Source organism: Passer montanus, unplaced genomic scaffold (assembly GCF_014805655.1).
Source record: "Passer montanus isolate IOZ18808 unplaced genomic scaffold, ASM1480565v1 scaffold21, whole genome shotgun sequence".
NCBI lineage: Eukaryota > Metazoa > Chordata > Aves > Passeriformes > Passeridae > Passer > Passer montanus.
Window position 1 is genome coordinate 1,416,591 of NW_024366703.1, and position 19,655 is coordinate 1,436,245.

Below are 19,655 nucleotides of genomic sequence, written 5' to 3' on the forward strand. Positions count from 1 at the left end.
CTCTCTCTCTCTCTGATTTTTTAAAAAATGGTATCCTCAATTGTTCAGTTTTGTTGCCTCTGTCAGCTCTCCAAGCTGGTACTCAGCCACAGCAGCTACATGTTTATGGTCAGAATGTTTTTCTCAAGATGAGAAAGAACATGTAGGGCTTCAGCCATGGCCTGAAAGGATGCCCTAACACATCCATGGGCTTCAGCTCCAGTACCACATTAGGTAGAGCTGACATTTTCATCAGTGTCATTCATTTGCCTTAACACACTGTTCTTGTGGAAACTTACCTCCTGCACAAACACTGGATGGTTCAGCTGCCAGGATCTCAATGCAAGACTTCTTCAGAATCTGAAAGATTTAGATAAGAGCATTTTTTGGTGACCATTTTAATCTCTGTTTTATTAATGCAGGAAGGGCACCCTTTACTGTGTTTCAGAATATCCAACTTACTGAATCAATGGTTCCTCTCAGGGCATAAAAGCCTCCTTTAACTGGAAAAACATGATCGATGCTGTCAGCAATCGTTGACAGCTGCAAAGAAAGACAATCATAAATCATGAGGAAAACAAAATTACAGTGAACAAAACTGGGCCCTTTCATACTTGCTAAAAGACATCACAGTGACACGAAATGATTTATGCCCCAAGTGATTAAATAAATGCCTTCATCTGATGGTGTTCCTTGTGCAGTAGCATAACAGAAAAACACAAGAGAAAACAAGAAAGTTACCTGAGTTTCATTGAAATCTTTCACTCCAACACAATAAACAATAGCTCCAAAGCTTCTGGCTCTGTTGGCCTAAAAAACCCAAGAAGTGCCATTAAGTGCAAAGCCGTGTAATCAGTGGAGTCAGCAGTAAATCTGTACAGGTGTTGCAGTTCTAGGTGACATAAATGAGTTTGGATAAAGATAAAAGTGACTTACTTCTTGTTCTGCATAATAGAACTGAGCGTCTTGCAACTCGCCGTCCGTCAGGGCAATGATCACACTGGCGGTCCGAACTCCTACGTGGAGGACAGTCAACAACAGATTGCACACACATGGCACAAGATTCAGCAGTGGAAAAAACGTCTGGAGTGAGGCAATCCTTTTTACTGACAAATAAACACAAACCCCTAAGGCCAGACTCTCATCCTGGGGTGTATGGACTCGGTGAGGCACCAGCTGAAGGCCAGATGCAAGGCCTGCAGCGAGCCAGAACCTGAGCACCTTCACACCACAAGCATCACTGCAAGGGGAGCGCTGCTCCAACAAGGTCCACACACCAACTCTTCTGTTCTGAATAAAACAGAGCAGCTACCAAGACTTTCACGTGGAGAACTGACAAAATGGGTTCACAGAGAAGGAGAGGTTTCCTCTGTTCTCTTCACAAACTTGTCTCTGCATAAACACTGTCCAGAGACTGTGGTAAGAGACACTTCTGCAAAAGGATCTTTCCTGCCATCCTACCTTTCCCTCCAGCAGGCTCTGAAACCCCACTGAACATGGCATGAAATGGGCTTCTGCAGGGAGCTCAGTCCTACAGTTCTCCAGCAACAAGAACTTCCAGTGAAAATCATAGGAATTCTGAGCATGTGAAAACCTTAAGATCAGGTTCATTAGGAAAAAAATCATGTATTGTGATACATTTCATATCCCATCTAAACTTAAGTGAAAAGGTTGCACAGACTGCAGAGATTTATATATGTAGTGCAGTACAGAATACAATGCTACCTAGAAAAATGCAACCTGTTAACAAAATTAAACCAAATTAACAAACAAACTATGGTTCAACCAACCATTCTGAGTCCATAGTTCTTAAGCAAAGTAACAAATACACATACCTGTTACTTTCAGGCAAGTATTTGTTATTTTTTCAAAATAATCTGTTACAATTTCAAGTGTCTTCCTCCATATTGTCTGAAATCACAGACTGATTAGTTCTGACAGGTTTCTTATGCCATGCAGTCCTTCCCATGTCATGTCAGACACAGACATAAATCTTAAAAAAATGACCTGCAACTCGGGGGGAAAAATAGCTTGGATTCTCTTTTTTTTTTTTTTTTTTTTGTGCCCAGAATCCTTGAGAGATACTGAAAAAAATGGCGATCTTATTTTGTTCTTTTAAAATGCTTGTTTCTTCCCTGGTAGTTTAGCTTCTAAATCCAGATCTCATCTACTCTTTTTCCTTTCTAATTCAATTTACAGAATACTTGATTAGCTCTTAGGTATATGCTAGGAAGTAGAATTGTTTTCAGTTGGACACTTTAGGACTCCTGATTTTACTGGGAGAAATGCTGCAACACTGTGCAGAGCTGCCGCTCCTACATTCACAGCCTATTTTAATAAAAAGGCACCAACCTGTTCCTCCATCTTCCTAAGAGACCATGAGCCCTCAAATGAGAACAACCTCACACCAGGGTATGAACTAAGCAAGTCTTGTTAACTAACTAGGTCTTCTTTTGGCACAGACAAAAACTACAAACACTTTTCTCTCAAAATTTAGTGAAAATGCACATTTTAGCAACTCAGAATCTGAACACAAATCATTCACACTGATGCAAAACTCTCATTCACACCTGCACTAGTGAGAACAAGGATGTGGGACCACAAAGCAGAGAGGGCCGAGTGCATCAGGATAGAAAGAACCAGGAAAATGTGGGAATTCCTGTCTGCTGGGTGCAAGATGGGCAGCTGCGGCTGCTATGGTTTGGTCTGCATTCTGCAATGGTCAGATCTGGGATCATACTGGTCTTCTCTGAGCTCAATAAACCATGAATCACCCGTTTAGGAGTAGGGCTGCAGTCAAAATGGAATGTGGTGTTGCATAACACCCCCCCTTCTCCAGTACTTCTGTCAGTGGGTTTACTGCAGGTCACAAAAAGAACCATAATCCCTGTCTCGTCAATGCAGAAATTAACACGGACACTGCACAGCACATACCTCCATAGGTCTCATGGTAAATTTGCTCATTTGCCTGCAATGAAGTGTAGAACATGGTTAGCTGTAAGAATACCAGCAGGAAGCAAGCAAAGTTTCTAGGTGTAAAACAAAGAAAGTAGGTGCTGTGATGTGTACCCTTTTAAATCCTTCATGCATGAACGTGTCTCCTCCAGGCAATTCTTCCTTAAGAATGTCGAGCCCTCGTCTTATGGCTTCCCTTTGGATTGAAAAAAACCAAACACAAATAAACAAAAAAAATCCCAGGAGAACATTTTATTAGAAGTTTGGTTTTTTTTCTTTTGTTGAGATATTCCTGTACCACAGCTAGATTATGCAGCCTATCAATCAACTGCACAGAGTGCATACACATCAGCTGGAACACTGGCTGAACCAAGATTTTCTTCAAATTCCACAACTGATCACCCAAACACCCATGGGGGCACAAAACCAGACACTGGGTACAGCGTTAGGGTAACATACTTTAGAGATGGAATTCTGCTCCCTCGTTCTCATATATTCACAGCCAGGATAAGACTGAATTAAAGCCAATGCCAGATATTAAACTTTAACAAACTGCAGAACAAAACAGAGTTTAAAAGCTCATGACCCTGTCACAAAATTGGGACAAATTAAAACTCTGTATTGAATCAGTCATCACGACAGTCTGGATTGGGATTTTTCCATTTCAAAGATAGAGGCCAAAAGATAAGAGAAGAGGATGGGAATGAGGAGAATTTCCTATCCTATACCAGGGACTCATCAACCTTCCTGGGGCATAGATTACTCCTGGACACAGAAGCACTTGCATGTCATAACCCTGTTGCATATTCTTACTCCCCAAATACCTATTAACCAAGAAGATTGTTCAGGGACATTAATAATTTATTTGATCACTGACCACCAAAAGACCCTGACCCTTGACAAGGGTTTTCATTATATGAATGGAACACAAGGCACAATTATTCAACAGATAAGACACAGGCAGTTCAAACATCAGCACCAGATGGTGTGGGGCATCTTTTAAGACTGCCCCAATAGTGAGAACCTTTCTAAACTCCATTTTGCAACTGAGTTTTTTAGGTGGCACAACCTTAAAAACCACAGCAATTACAGAGAATACAGGAGGCTATATGGGATGAAGGTAAAAATCAGGAGCTTGGATTGGGGATGTCCTTAGTGCAAAAAGCATATTTTTACTCTTTTGAGGCATCAAATGAGCTGAAAAGGCACACTGTGATCTGTACAGAGAACAGAATTTTAGGACAGAGAACACTCTGATACCATGTTCAACATATTGACAGAGGATGCCTCTCTACTTTCTACCTTGCAAAGAGCAAATTCACCCAGAGAAAAGTAAACAAGTTTGAGCTCTGCCACCAAGATACATGATGGACACCTGAAACAAAACTCAGAGGAGCCAGCAGAAATGCAAGAGCCCTGCAGGGTATGAGGATGAGTCCCTGGAGTACAAAGTTGAGGGAGTAGCTGTTTTTCCTGCTCCAGAGTTCCCATTATTTATAGACCTGTACTACTGAGGCCCTCTCACACAGACAGTAGCAGCAAAAGTGAAGACTTTAAGCTGAAATGAAAGAAAATAATTAGAACCACCCCAATGACAGGGATTTGTATATGTAGAGGAAAGGAAATTAAAAAAATAACGTTCTGGGGGGAGGAGGTTTTTTTGTTGGGGCTGTTTTCAGTGGTGGTTTGGTGGGTTTTATTAATTTGTTTTTTAAAGAAAGAAAATTTGTTTGTGAATCCAGCAGCCAGAATCTTGTTCCACATTTTTTCTTGCAAAGACTGTCACTTGGCTTTGCAAACCACCTTTGGCATGGGTGCTGTTTGCAGGCAGTCCAGGAGAGGGGTGCCACAGCCTGGTGAGGTCCTGCTTCAGCACTGGGGACAACCCTGCTGGTGTAAAGGTCAGGGCTTTGAGTCCCTCCCAAGGGCACTGGGGATCTCTCATATGCTCCTCTGCTTATCAGTTCAGAGTCTGAATCTCTTCCACAAAAACTTCTTGTTTGGGTAGCTGGGGATAGCAAGTATGTACCTGGATCCTCAACTGGAAATGCAATTTCTCCCTGAAATACCACAGCAAAGAGCAAACAGCCCAGTACTGCCTTCCTCTTACAAAGCTGAAAAGAAAATTGAAATGGGACACCCAAAGGCCTTCTAAACCTTGCTCCAGCTGGGAATGGAGGAGAGGATTTCAGCTGGTGCCACACAAGGACCAAGCCATACCTCCAAACTCTGGGTGTGGGGCCATGTGCTGTGTGAGGAGAAGGGATAGAGGGAATTTCTGGAGGAGTGCTGTGGGAGGTACTTGCCTGTTCTCTGTTAGTTTCATGATCGTAGTGCCTCGTGAGGAGAAAACAATGAAAGACATCCGCAACATTGGACTGAAAGACAGGAACAAGCCAGATCCATGTCACACTCATCACTTCAGCAGAAATTCATTTGCTAATAAGCACTAAATAAAAAATAAATCGTGTACAGGAAATGTACAGGAAATTAAAAAAAAACTTTACCTTATGAATTTCTCAGCTAGGCTTTCCACAAAGGAGTAAATCTCAGTCCAATGATTTTTGACACTTCCAGATCTGCATACAAAACACAACTGATTACATTACGCTTTTTTTGCAGTGAAATTCCTTGCTCCACTTTACATTTTAAGCCTGGCCTACTCCAGAGGTGGTTAGGGACACAAATTACATAGAGTTGTGTTGAAAGCTGTAATAAGAACCATGATGACAAAACCCACTGACTCCAAGACAAGCAGTAAGAGGTCTGAAATGGTTTACCATAAAATTTTGAAACAAACTCAGTAATCTTTCCATTTGTTTTTGTTCCTTTTAGAGCATAAAATATAAATATTTTCTTCTAGTTTAATTAATTTTATTTGACTTCCTTAAATTATTTGTTGTCAGGTTATGTGCTTTCCTAGAGCACAGCTCTGCCCTTGCACCACACAAAGTCTTGACTGATCTTCTATTCTCCCAGAATGCATGGGAGAATGTTCCCATTAATTACTGTTTGTATCAAAAGAGAAAGCAGTACTCTTGCCTAATTTGCTGGAGTAATGTTCTGGGCAGTCAAGCCCTGGCCCCATTGTGGATTTCTTGTGAAAACTTGCATAACTTAGTTACATGCAGAAGACTTACATGTCCATGCTGCCACTTCCATTATATAAAACTACATTACTGGCACTTCCTGGCTTTTTTCTGCTAAGTCTAAGCAGGGACCCCCACAGTCTGATGGGCCTGAGACCTCAAACAGAGTCTTGCACACAGCAACCCTACAGTAAATTATAGGTTTCTACCATGTTGATCTATACCCTACACTTTCAAGACATTAAAAAGGCTACAAAGTCAATGGTTTTTAAAGCCCTCCCTGTGGTGTTTATGAAAGAATGACCCATTTGCTTTCCTTGCTTGCCAAACTCATCTCCCAGGTGTCTCACACGGATAAAAAAAAGATAACTGAAACAATGGCACACACAAAATCATGGGTTTTGATGCAGAACTAAAAAAAAGGTTCTGAAATTCAACTACTATAAAGCAATATGATTCCTCTAACTGCTGTTAGGCATTTTTCTGTGTAAACATAAGAAAAAAAAATTACATTTTACAATTCACAGTTCTACTATGGGTTTTCCAAGCGACCTTATGCCAGTCCCTCCTGCCCTTGTATGCCAGGCACAGAAGCTCACGTGTGCAGTACAGGATGGCACTGCCTGTCCTGCAGCACTGCTGGTGGAGTGGAGAAGGGCAAGATAAAGGTACAAGGACCAAAGGAGCCTCCTGAAGTACATAAGCTAGAATAAACTGGCTTGTGTAACCCTGTGCTTTCATGCTGCTCTTCTGGAGAACTGGTGATTCATTCACAGAACAAACTGGTTATCAAAGAATGAAGAAATTTCCAGGCAGCAGGGGAGGGCAATGAAACACTGGAGACTTCTCAAACCACAGCTCTGGATCCTCTGCAGTCCCCAGTTTTTATGTGCTACACAACAACATGCTTATCATTTGTGCACAGCATCAATGAAAAGTGCTGGCACTATTACCAAATTAACCCCATCAACACCTATAGCTCTCCAGGATTTTTATTAAAGTCTCACACTAAATCTCTACACATGATGAAGTCAAAGATTTCCTTGAATCTATCCAAGATGCATCTACAGCTCCCAAACTTGTTTAAAATTCTTTCCCCCCCACTGAAATTGACACTTTCAATTTCATTCTGAGCTTGCCATCTGACTTCAATTCAACTCCTGAAATTTTCAATGAAGTCAATTCCCCTCACAGAATAACCATAGTTTCTTCCTTGGAAAAGACTGACCTATTTTACATGAACTATCAAATTTCTACTGCCAACTGCAGAGGCACTGATGCAATCCAGAAAAAAGTAGCAGCAAATTTTCTTTCAAACTGTAACAAACCAACATTTCCAGTACCTTCTTAGGACTATCAGAGTTACTTCTTTTTCCTCCCATCTCTCTTTTTTTTTTTTTTACTTTTTTTTCTTCTTGGGAAGGGTACAGCCAGCAAGAGAATTGACTGCAATAAATCAGTAGGTGCCATTACTTCTTTTTCCTCCCATCTCTCTCTTTTTTTTTTTTAATTTTTTTTTCTTCTTTGGAAGGGTACAGCCAGCAAGAGAATTGACTGCAATAAATCAGTAGGTGCCCATCCCTACATCACAGAGCTACAGCCCTGCAGAGTAGAGTTACTTCAGCACAGCACTGGGTGTCCTTCACCCCTAAGAGGAATTCTGCACCCACATGTTGCTTACTGGCTGGGAAGTGTCAGAAGTGTCCCAATTTATCAACAGGGAAAAGTCAAGGCCAGACAAAAATACTAGCAAAAAAAATGTTAGTTTCAAAATCCCGTAGAGGGAGTACCAGTGAGGTGGTCAGCATTTAATCACTTTTCCACACTCCTCCAAGCCCAGGTGTCATCTCCCACTGCAAATACTCCCAAAATGGCATCAATGCCAGTCATGTCAAAGCCCTCATGAACACCAGTGGGAGTGGCCTGGCTTAGAGAAGGACCTCATTTCCCCCTCCCTCTCACCCCAAGCTTCCCTCTAAATATCCTTGCTTGTGAAGCTATTTCTAAAGGACTTTTATTTGCCATTTCATGTGTGTGTGTATACATACATACACATATATATATTTTGGAGGCTTCCTGGGTTTGGACTGATAGTTTTGTCTGTTGCCCCAGAGGCCTGACCTTGTACCACCAGCAATGGCTGTTTTAAAGGCAGATTAAACAAAAGATTACAACAATAAAATGTTTGTTAAATACACTAAGTTGTCAAATGTCATCAAATATGAGTTCTACCCTGACAAAGTTACAACAATAAAATGTTTGCTAAATTATACACTAAGTTGTCAAATGTCATCAAATATGAGTTCTACCCTGACAAACAGAACTGTCCCACACTACTGAAAATCCTGAGCCATTTCACCACCTTTGGAACCTTATCTTCCACACTGCAGAATCACTGCTATTATCAGCATAAACTTGTTGCCCTTTGGGGCTGGACCAGACCAGGAGAAGAAATAAAGCCCATCAAAGACCAGCACTGTGCACAAAAAGCACTGGGGTGTGACACACGCTCACCAGCATCTGGGACAAGCTGTGGGGGAGTGACGCAGACAGGGAATCTTATGTATCCTGTTGTGGAGGTTTGTACCAGTTGGGCCACCACGACAGCACTGCGGCTGTCTGCAAAAAAAGAAAGCCTGTGCTGCAGCCAGATGCATCTTGCAGGCTCACACCTCTGAGGTTTCCTGCTTTCAGCCATCAGCTACCTGGTTCAGCCCCTCACATCAGCCAAAGGCTGCCACCACCCTGCCAGGCCCTGGCCTTCCTCCCTGCACCTTCCCTGCTGAGGGTGCCCAGCCAGCCCAATGCTCTCTGCAAAGCAGGGGGGCATCACAGAGCTCTGTGGATACTGACCATAGCTGACATAATTCTCATGGTGAAGGAAAGCTCACAGCAATAAACAGCTGCTGTAGGCAGCTGGAATGTTCCAGATAGCATCTCAGAGCCTATTTTGGCTGCTGCTTTCACTGGGGTAAATCTGGAGCGGGACCAGAGAATTAGCAAAATTTCCCCAGGTCTATACCTATGCAACTGGGACCAGAATTCAGCACAAGTGAAGTTAATTAAAAACCCCACAGAAGCCATTTGCCTTGAGCATGCTCCCTGCTCCATGAGCTCTGTTCCCATGACACACAAGACAAAGAGAAAAGTCAGCAAACCACAACACAGGAAAAAATGTCCTCCGGGCCACATCAGGACTGGGCTCGAAGGAGCAGCTGCTGCTGCAGCTCCTGCTGTTTTCCTTAGTTTTATATTGCTACTGCTGGATGGGAGGGGAAAAGAGGTCAGTGAGTATTTCTGGGGGTGGAAGGAAGTGATGTGATTCCAAGGCTTGATTCCACTCCTGCCAACTTTGGAGTGATTCCGTCTGGTTTAGCAGAGCTCTGTGTCAGCATAAAAACCCTGAGCACGTTAGAATTGTGCCTACCCAATTTGAAGTATTTCACTGATGTTTGTGAAAACAAAGAGCAAGATAGGTTGGAAACTTTGTCTTCTTTCCTAACAGACTCCCAGCAGCAGTGGAAGCTGGAGCCTGGAGAAATGAAGCAGCACAACCCTGGCATAAGCTTAGGGTGCCACTCTCAGCCCAGCCTCTCCAGCAGGCAAACAGCAGGAGAGCCAGTTGTGCCTGTCCTAGAGCACATGTGTTCCACAGCCATTGCTGAACTCACTGTCAGGAGAGCACTTAGATCCCCCCAGCGCAATATACAGCAGTCACCTGGCTTTGCAGTGAAAGTTAAAACCCAAATGGTAAATATTTTTATTACCATATGTACACAGAGAAAGCAGCAGGACCCAGAGCCTTTCATCACTGCTGAAAGTGACAGAGTGAAACCCCTTGAAAGCACAGAGCTACCCCTTGTGCTGTTCCACACACACACCTCCCATGCCCATTTGCCTCCATTACAGATTAACTGAAGGCAGCAATTCCAGACATCCTGGAGCAAGAAAAAGAAACATTATTACTGATGCTGGGTTTAGTCTGAATATGGTGTCAGGGGAACACAAGACCTCAAGTTTGTAGGTCCCTGTAAGTCTCTACCCCCTTGAGCTAATGGCGGCCCTGGACATGTCCATTGCTCACAAATGTGTCACTGTTGTTATTTGGAGGGCCCTTTGTGGTCACAACCACATTGTACAACAGAATTCTTGCACATGGCTAATAATGGCTCTGCAATAAAAGCAAACCCTGGGGCAATGAGTTTGTTGTGGTTTCAGACATGCATGCCCAAGTGTTCATCCACCCCTCTGCTCCCTTCTGAGCCACCAGAGCATTCAAAGTGACAAGAATCCTCCTCTCCCAAACAATGCAGCTTGTATGCAGGGCAGGGACCTTGACTGGGTGATTCATCCAGGCAAGGAAGGACTAGTTTCCATCATCTGCTCCAGAGGCAATTAGAAACATGGGCCGAGACAGCCATTCTGAGACAGTCCTTGCTTCAGAGTACTCGTAACACTAATGGACAAGACAAGGGCTGGAATGGGGAGGGGAAGATACAGAGAAGTGGCTGCAAAATGGGTTTAATTCTAGCCCAGCATCCGTGTACAGGACCTAAACTATTTGAATCCAAAAGATTTCATGACCAAACCCATTAATTTCATAGCTAGTTTTTGTCCTACAGATAAAGTCTGCAGCAATATGATATTTCTATGAAATTGTGCCTCAAAGAAAACAGTGCCCTTTGATCCTACAATCCTCCATCTCATTCACAAATCCTATCCACCTGGTGCCATACTACAGCTCTTGCTAAGTCCCTCACCAGCAAGAGGGGACAAAGTGCAACTCAGAAGCCATGCTCACACTGCATTCAACCACTGCATTCAACCTGAAAAGCTCCAGGGAAGTTCTGAGCAAGAAGACCCACTCTGAGCATCCTGGTACTCTCCAGCACAACACAGGGAGCAAAGCAGGGCACACAGTCCCAGCCATGACACAACACTTAAAAAGGTGCAAATGATAGACAGGACCAGGGATATACAACTCTTGAGCTGTTAACAGCTCACAGAAGTAAATTAATTTCTACATTTGAGATTAGAAGACTCAGTTCTACTACACCTCATACAAATTCACAGTTTACAACATTGAATTTGGCCTGCAAGCCCAGACAAAAGTAATGAAATTCTCAATCACTGAACACACAAATAAAAATCCTAGGTCAGTGGGAATCTTACGGTTTACTTCCTTGGCTCAAGCCCCAAATAAATCAGATTTAGTTACATGCATAAATAGACTGCAAATGACAAGCTGCCATGGCTTTTTCTTCCCGTTAACTGTACATGTTTTATGTCAAATAATCATTACCCGTTAGCTTTGCCTTGTGTTTCATAAAGAATTTTTTTCTTGGACTAAAGGAAGGAGAATTGGTTTTCCTGAATATTTCTTTTTTCCTGACAGAAGTTAGAGCTGGCAGAAAAATATCAGACAAAGTACAAACAAATAAAACCTGGTTCAAATAACATAGGTATGTCTGAAACAGAATAAAAATTTGCCTTGGAACATTCCAAGCATTTATACCTGGTTGTAAGCAAACCATAGTACCGCTGCAATAAAACCACAACAAAGAAAGATGCAAGGCAATATACCCACAGATTACATTTTGAAAACAATAAAAAAATATTGCTTACAGGCAGTTGGAGATTTTGAGAAGTGTCATGCAGATAATGTGGTCAAGTTATAAGCGAGGCAAGTCAGACAGAAAAAGAGGAAAACAGATAACCACTTTTAAATACACACACAGAATCAATGCTATCATAGAACAAAGCTGATACTTTTGTTCAGACAGCAACTCCTCTCAGCTGACATGCATCAGGTTCTACATTTTACAATGAACTGAAGTCTCACTGCAGTAGGTAGATATTCTTACCTAGACGAACAGAGTTCAGCAGTGGTTTAAGTCACTCAATACAAAATTGTCAGATATAGTTAAGGTAGGCAATAAACATGTTCATTTTTTGCCAGAAGTCTGATTTTCCAACCACAACAATGTTGTTTAGCCACTCGTCCCCTCCCCACGCACTGTGCAAAACCAGCACCCAGAATGACAGTGGACTTCGCAAAGAGAGAGAAGCTGCAGATGTTCCCACCGGTCCAGCTCCATCCTAATGATCTTAGGCTGGGACTACATGAGGCAGAAAAAAAAGCACAGGGCTGCAATGATGCCCTAAGGCAAAAAATATTTGCTCTCACTAGTACTTGTAATTCCTGAATGCCAAATTCATTCAAATCATTGGCAAGGAAATCATTGGCGGGGGGACAAATAATGTGTTTACCAAATGCTATTTGTTTGCATTAAATACAGCATATTGTGAAAAAAACCAGCATACGTGGAGATCGGCAATTCCCCTCCAGTTGTCTTAAAATTACAGAAAGTGACCTTAAATAGCAGCTCCTGAAATGCTTTTGTTCTGAAAGCTTTTGGCAAATCAGGAAGGATCAACCTGTTTCCCTCCTGACACTTCCCACACCCACGACTTTTTCAATGGCAAACTGTGAGAAGGGCTACACAGACCTAAAAAACAAAATCAGGAAGGATATTCAATAGGGTAGCAAATTCCCACCTAATCAGAGGTTGTGCTCTTCCCTAACAGTGACATTCACCTCTGGAGCAAGGCTTACCAAGTTGAAAGAGAGGCAGCTGGATTACAAGTGAGAGACTGGGCACATTTTACTGATGTCTCTACCAAAGCTGCTGGTGACATGGATGCTCTTGGGAGCACAGGAGACAAAGTAAACTTGATGTGAAAGGCAATATTGTTGTGGGCCCAAAGAGACAAAGAGGGGCTATACAGAAGTTCAGGGGGAAGATGAGGACTGAAAAAAATGTAGTTAAGCCAAACTCCCCAACATAACAATTACAATCCAAGAAAACCAGCCAAGACTTTACCAATATATTACTGTTGGCGTGATCAGTGCTGTAAAAAAAGGAAACATTTTCCCAAGCCTGTAAAGCTCATTTTTCCTCAAAATCCAAACAACTTTTAGCAAGCATCCCAAATAGGAAAAATAAGAAAACACTTCTATCTCACAGTCAAAAATAATCAAGAAATAATTTTATACTTGGTAAATTATACTACAGATAGCTCAGCAGTTCAGACTTGTTTTGTCAAGCATTGCCAGCAGCAGATTTTTATGCTAAGTATAACTCCTTACTTTAAAGGGGTTTATATTTGTTGCATTAATAAACAATCATAATGATGCTACCAGGCATTGTTATAATTAGGAAACACTAGAGGTCAGTCATCCTTTCTTCTCATCAAGTGCAATTCAGTATGATTACAAACAACAGCTGGATGTTAACAGCAAGGCAGGATGAAAGGGAGTTATTTACATTCTCAAGCACAAGTATGTCACTACAAGACCTGATGGTCAAGCAATCAAATCCCTAACAGGGCCTGTCCTCCACAGTTTTGGATGGGACAGAAACAAGTTCTTTGTGCACTGGGACAACCTAAGCAAATGAAGCAACCAAAGCAAGTGAAAGCTACTCAACAATCCACTATGTCCGGCTTAAAAGCTCAAAGGCTTTTTACATTGTTTAAAGGCAAAACTGAGAAACTTTATTATCCCAAGTGACTTGATCTTACTGCATGCCACGGGAGAGATGGGTGTGCCAACTCCAACGTATACTGCCTTACCTCATGCAGAGACTGACTTGGTTGCATACAAACGAATTTTTGCTGCTTCTTTATGATATTTGTAAAGTCTTCCACTATGTCTCCAAACAAGCTCAGGCCTGCACAACTCATAAAGCACAAGATTCAGACAGAGCAAGATTGCAGACTCTAGGCAGCCGCCTCTGCAGCCAGCAAATGTCCTGTTCTCCCAGCTTCAAGAGATTTCCTCATTTAAGCATCCCCAGAGACAAGGAAGTCCTAATGTAGCTCTGTCGGTCAGCCAATCCTAAGGAGGACGATGGCTGCTCTCCCTCCCACACATGCTGCCTTTCCCTTTCATTATGCCAGCTTTTTGGGGAATCCAAGGTTTAGTGGCACTGCCCTGATCTTGCTTATCCTATGGAGTTAACATGAAGGACTGCAGTCAAACTCAGGCAGGGGAAAACTGCAAGAAAACAAAGTTTCTTTTCTTCTAATTGGCAGCACATATATTATACCAATAACTTCACCAGAAGATGATCTTTTCCATCTGATGGTTGTTGCCTGCAGGATTAAATCCTCACAGACTTTGCCTGGCAGAATGAAAAGGAAAAATCATGCCCCAATAAAGTCATTGCAGTAACATGCACTGCATAAGGAGAAAGGTTTGTTGTCTTCTTGCAGATTTCCTCCTACAGATCTTTCTATTGGGAAGCAAAGCAAAGTCATTTTGGTTCAGCCAGGCTGATTTTGGAGACAGGAGCTGTCATTCAGCTCACTACAGGGTCATAGGATTAAAGCCTGGTATTTTCACACAAGCAATCCTTCAATCCAGTGTTAGACAGCTAACTAAGACTGAATGCATCCAACTCCAGACTGGCAGGGCACCAACAAAGAGAGGCAATCCCCAAGCCATTGGGGTGTACTTCGTGGTGTGTATGGCTGGAGCTTTCTGGGGTTTCTCCCACTTGAAATTACAGACAGAATTCTTCACAGATATGTGTCAGTATGGATCCAATTCTAAAAAAACAAATGTTCACTGCATTTACAGATTGACCAGATGCTTCTGACTGGCTTCCTGCCTTCTCTGTACCTGAAATACCCTGACTGTCTTCTACATTAATGAATTCTCAACACTACCTGGAGTTCCTTCCTGATGAACTATCCCAAGACCCAGGGTGTATCCACTAAATCAATCCTCCCTGCCTCCATAAAGCTCCTCGTGTTATGCCAGATGTCACAGAATTCAGCTGGGATAAATACACCCTCAGCCAGCATGGGTCCTATGGCTCCCAAGATCTGGCACCTTAATATTACCGATATGGATTGTAATGCAAAATCAGTGAGACCAAAAAAAGCCTTGCCACCCCATTGTACAGACTTGGTGTGAGCAGGGATAGATTCCAAAACCACTCAGGGGCCCAAGTAACTCTTAACACAGCTTTTACCAAAGGACAACTATTTGGTATAACTCAAAGCTCATGAAGACTCAGTTTGCATTTGAAGCTAAAGAGAATTTTCCCACTGGAACACAAATGCATGACATTTTACTTCAACCATGATCAGATCCAGTTTCCAGTGGACCACTGTAGTGAACGGACAGCACCTGAAACAAAATGAAAGACCTGTGGCTTGCAAAAAGAAAATACATTATTTCAGGTCCAGAGAATGAGAGAGGAACTTGCTTAGATGATCAACTTCCTACTGTTTGAAGATCAGCATCTCTGACCAAATTGCTCTCTTCTCTGGTTTTATATCCTTGAATACAATGTGAATGGTAACAGCACAGCTAAAAAAGTGCTTTCTGAAATACTGATGAATATATAGATATTCTGAAATATAGATGAAAAGTAGCATGGGGCACAGTGGAGATTGCTAGGGATACTGTAACAAAGAAATTGTACTATAGAAGATAAAGGAGCCATACTGCTATCACAAACATTCATTTTTACAGGGAATTCAGTGTGGGAACTGGGCATAACAACAGTGCCAGTCACTTCTAGGAAGCCTGGCAGGAATGAATTTGAGAACTAACACTAGCCCCCTACAGAGACCTTTCTAGACACAAAGGTTACTTCAGGAACAAGTTCTAAGCAAAAAAAACCAACCAAAACAAAACAATGACCACGTGGTGTTAGTGTATCTTTTAGAAAGGCAGAATGCTTTTGATCTTCAGCTTTTGCTCTAAAACCAGAATCACTATTTAATGATACTTTGTCTCTTCTTGAATACAGAAATATACATCTTAAGTGATAGTGACTTTTTGCCTCTTGCAGGCTGTACCAAGGGCCTTATGGATTGATCCGTTCTCCCAGCTGGGAAATAGAACAATGCAGACTTTATATATGGCTTGAGGGCAAGAACCACAAAGTCTTCCATCTTTCATAGTGCCCTGTCACACAAGTAACCCAGGATGTATTAGCTAACACAGTCATCACACTGTGGGACACTAACAATTTACTCCTTGAGTTAATCCCTTGTCTTTAATCCTCTGTCAAGCCAGAGCAGTACACCAGAAGAAAGAGAAATTTGTACCTTCTGAAAAACACCTGTGGGTGCCCCAGTTTACCACTTGCTTTGCTAGTGCTTGCTAAAACATGCCTACACATGTGACCTTAATCATACCCCCCATACCTGAATTCAGCTGACATAGTATTAAAGAGAAATATTTGACAACCTATTTTAATAGATGTAACTCAAACACAAGTTTAGACAACTCTGAAGAAGCTGAGCAAAAAAAAGTTTTATAAAACCTTGTTCTTATAAGTGAACTTTGAAAAACACAGACAAGCAGGTAGGTCTGCATGATCCTAGCACTGCTAAGTCCCATAAGTGAAATCTCTGCACACAGCCCAAGCCATGACACAAAACTCCAGGAACGACGTGGGCACTCACTAACACCCCCTCAAATCCAACACTCACAGTCCACATCCCACATGCTACAACCTGAAAGCAACCCAATTTCCCAGGTTTGCATGCACAACTAACTCAGCATAAAGGACATTGCTCCCCTAAATGCTCCACTTGGGAAATGTGCAAGTTTTGGGGAGCAAAAATAAGGAACAAACCCCACACGTCATGTCTGGCATCAGGAGAAGTCGTCCGGGAAGACGGGGGATCCTTGCAACATCCGTGCTGCTGCAAGGAGTCACTGAAGGGTGAATAAACGTTTTTAAATGCGACTGTCACTTACTTATCCAGGACGAAGTAGAGATCAAAGGCACCGTGACAGGAGCGCTGCTCTTCTTGCTCTTCCTCCTCCTCCGGCCGGGCGCAGCAGATTAGGCTCCCCATTGCCAGCAAAAAGCAGCACAAAAATGCCGCTTTCTCGACACTGCTCCAGCAACTCGCCATCTTTTCCCTTTCCTTAATTCTTTTCTCCTCCCCCAGTCTCTCTCTTTCTCTCTCTCTCTCTCTCTGCAAATCTTAATGGCGCTTCGGAAACACCGAGAGCAGAGAGGAAAAAAAATCAAAATAAAACAAACAAACAAAAAAAGAGAAATCACTAACTTCAGGATCTCAGCTCAACCCTGAGAGCTCAAGGCAGCCCTGCCCGCGGGGCGCCGGACCGCTGGCTCGGGGCAGGGGGCTGAGCCCAGGCGGATGCTCCCCAGAGCCCAGTCCCCATTCCCTGCCGCCCCGGCGGTGCCCGAGCGCTCCAGCCCCGTCCCGCAAGGAGAGAAGAGGCTCCTCTCGCACGGGCCAAAGGCAGGAAGGGGGCAGAGGGAGGGGAGCGGGAGGAGGGAGACAGGATCTTATGGGGGCAAGATGAACCGGGACTTTCCTGTTCCGGGATACCGATATGGCAGAGGCTGCTGCTAGCGAGGGACCGAGGTTAGGGACCGCTGCCCGCCGCCGCGGGGGCACAGGGCGGGCGCTCCTGCCTCCTTCCCGCTCGGGCTGCCTCGGGGCAGGGCAGCGGGGCAGGGGGCTCGGCCGGCGGGCAGGGAAGCCGGACGGGAGCCAGGGCAGCCCGGCTACATTCCGGAGCATCGCTGCGCGTCCTGCTAAGCCTCTCTCCAGCAGGCTCGGGAGCGGCTGGAGCCCAGAGCTGAGGGGTGGCAGAGCCCAAGGCAGAAAGAAGCTCCTGTAGGAGATGGGCGTCGTGGCAAAAACCTGTGACAAAGCAGAGGTGGGGGGCACAACGCGAGAGGGCACTTAAGAAAAATCTGTTTAAAGGTTTAATTGCTGAGTGCAATTAGAAAGATTGTTGCTTGGGGGCGGGGGTAGGGGCAGGTTTTCACGGCCCTCTCGTGCCACAGCAAATTGTTTCTCTTCGTGGAAATCTTGGTTTACTCACACTGGAGCCTGAACACATCCTGCAGGCGATGAGTAATGATGAAATAAAATCTCTTAATGGAGGCTTTGCACAGTAGCATAATCACTCCCCGCCTGATACACACAGGTTACAAAGCGCTGCCCTAAAGAGATTGCCCAGCTCATCTGGATGCCGTCTCCAAAGTTTGAATAATTAGTGGCTCCCAGCCGCTTCCCCCTCCCCCACACTCTTTGCAGCCCCCTAATTAATGAAAAGAGCCACGGGGAGCGATGCGAGCGGAGTCACTTCGCATGACAGAGTTGGGGCTGGACATTTCTCTCTCGGGGCGAGGCTCCCATCGCGAGCCGAGGAGGAGGAATCCATTCCCTGTGGTGCTGGCGCGCTGTCCCACCGAGCGCAGCCCCCCGAAATACCCAGCGCTTCGCCGGGGCCTCTTCACCCGGGAAGCCACCACGCTCCAGCCGGGAGCCGCTTCTACGCGCCAGCAGCAAAAAGTGACACCTCCAGTCCCCGACAAAGGTGGCACCCGCGGGGAGCACGGCCCACCCGGGCGGGCTCGGCGCGCTGCTCTGCGGGCGTGGGACGTGTGCGTTGTTTCCCCGCCGCACACGGCAGCCCTGCCGCTCCGCCCTGGGTGTGCGGCTCTCGGGGGAGCGGTGGGATGCCCCACGCAGCCCAAGGAGGACACGCGTGGGCGCGGCGCCCCTGGGCACACAGCCCCTTGCCCGAGGGACCCGCGCCCCTCCAGCAGCCTTGGCCTGCTTTGTGCGGTGGAGGCTGCCGCCCGCGAGTCTGAAATAAAGTTTGCACTTCGGGGAAGGCATCTCCATTTCAATTGCGTGTTTCTGTGCTGGACCGAGTTCAGACACAGCCAACCGCGGCGGTGGTCGGGGACTTATCAAGGAAAGATTAGAGGGTCCACCGGCTTTCAGCCGCTTTGCCTGGTTTAGCTATGCACAGCTAAAAGCTGAATGCACTGCTTGAGCTCACCACTTGAAAGGTTTTTTGAGCACTGGCCAGTTGAGACCCAGCGATTACTTAGATCATGGAGAAATAGAAAAAACCCACATCCTCCCTGGCAACATTCACAAAAAATGAGCAAACGGCTGCTGAGCAGCAGGAATCCCCCGCTCCCTCCCGCGCCGCCGGGCTTCGGCCTCGCCGGTGCCCACTAGTGTCCGCAGCCCGCTGGTCCCTGGGGACCCTCGGCATCCCCTGCCCTCGGCACCCGTCCTTCCCCGCACACACCGCAGCCTTTCAAAACGAAATAAAAATGCTGATAGCGTCAGATTCCCTCCGTGCCTCGAGGAAATCCGATTGTGTCGTAAAATAACGCGGCAGACTTCAAGGGAGTCTCCAAAGCAAAGTAAGGCAGTGCCGAGAAAAAAAAAATCACTATATTTCGATAATGTGCACTGCCCTTCTCTAGGCTCTAACATATCCTCCGCAGAGAGATGATGGCCTGCTCATCTGCCTCCTCTGGAGGGCCCGGCGAGGGGGCACGTTTTAATGCCAGGTGAGTGTATGCAAAAGCAAGGACACAGCTGAGTTCTGCCGTGGTCAGTGCTGGGCAGAAACACCCTGGGGAGTGTGGGGCTGTGTCTTTGCTAGCGCCCCTTCCCTGCTCCTCCATCCCCTGCGAGGAGGGCCAGAGCCTTCTGTTTCTAACAAAACAGGTTTTCCGATCGGCCTGAGCCCCTCCTGCGGCTGTCACAGCCCTGGCAGGCCTGTCTGGCCCCAGGCCCAAGCGAGGTTTGTGT

The 19,655-nt window shown here is 44.8% G+C and overlaps 1 protein-coding gene across 1 annotated transcript in view; it reads right to left on the minus strand.

The window, feature by feature from the left end:
- Nucleotides 1–17,350, minus strand: part of ANTXRL (ANTXR like) — a 56,438-nt gene extending 39,088 nt beyond the window's left edge. The window contains exons 1-9 of the mRNA XM_039709187.1: nucleotides 16,810–17,350; nucleotides 5,442–5,513; nucleotides 5,241–5,312; nucleotides 3,049–3,130; nucleotides 2,914–2,947; nucleotides 916–995; nucleotides 721–789; nucleotides 442–522; nucleotides 279–339 (exon numbers count right to left, since the gene is read on the minus strand). Coding sequence (XP_039565121.1) covers nucleotides 279–339; nucleotides 442–522; nucleotides 721–789; nucleotides 916–995; nucleotides 2,914–2,947; nucleotides 3,049–3,130; nucleotides 5,241–5,312; nucleotides 5,442–5,513; nucleotides 16,810–16,970 — 712 coding nt within the window. The 5' untranslated portion in view covers nucleotides 16,971–17,350. The remainder of the gene's footprint in view (nucleotides 1–278; nucleotides 340–441; nucleotides 523–720; nucleotides 790–915; nucleotides 996–2,913; nucleotides 2,948–3,048; nucleotides 3,131–5,240; nucleotides 5,313–5,441; nucleotides 5,514–16,809) is intronic.
- Between the last annotated feature and the right edge of the window lie 2,305 nt (nucleotides 17,351–19,655).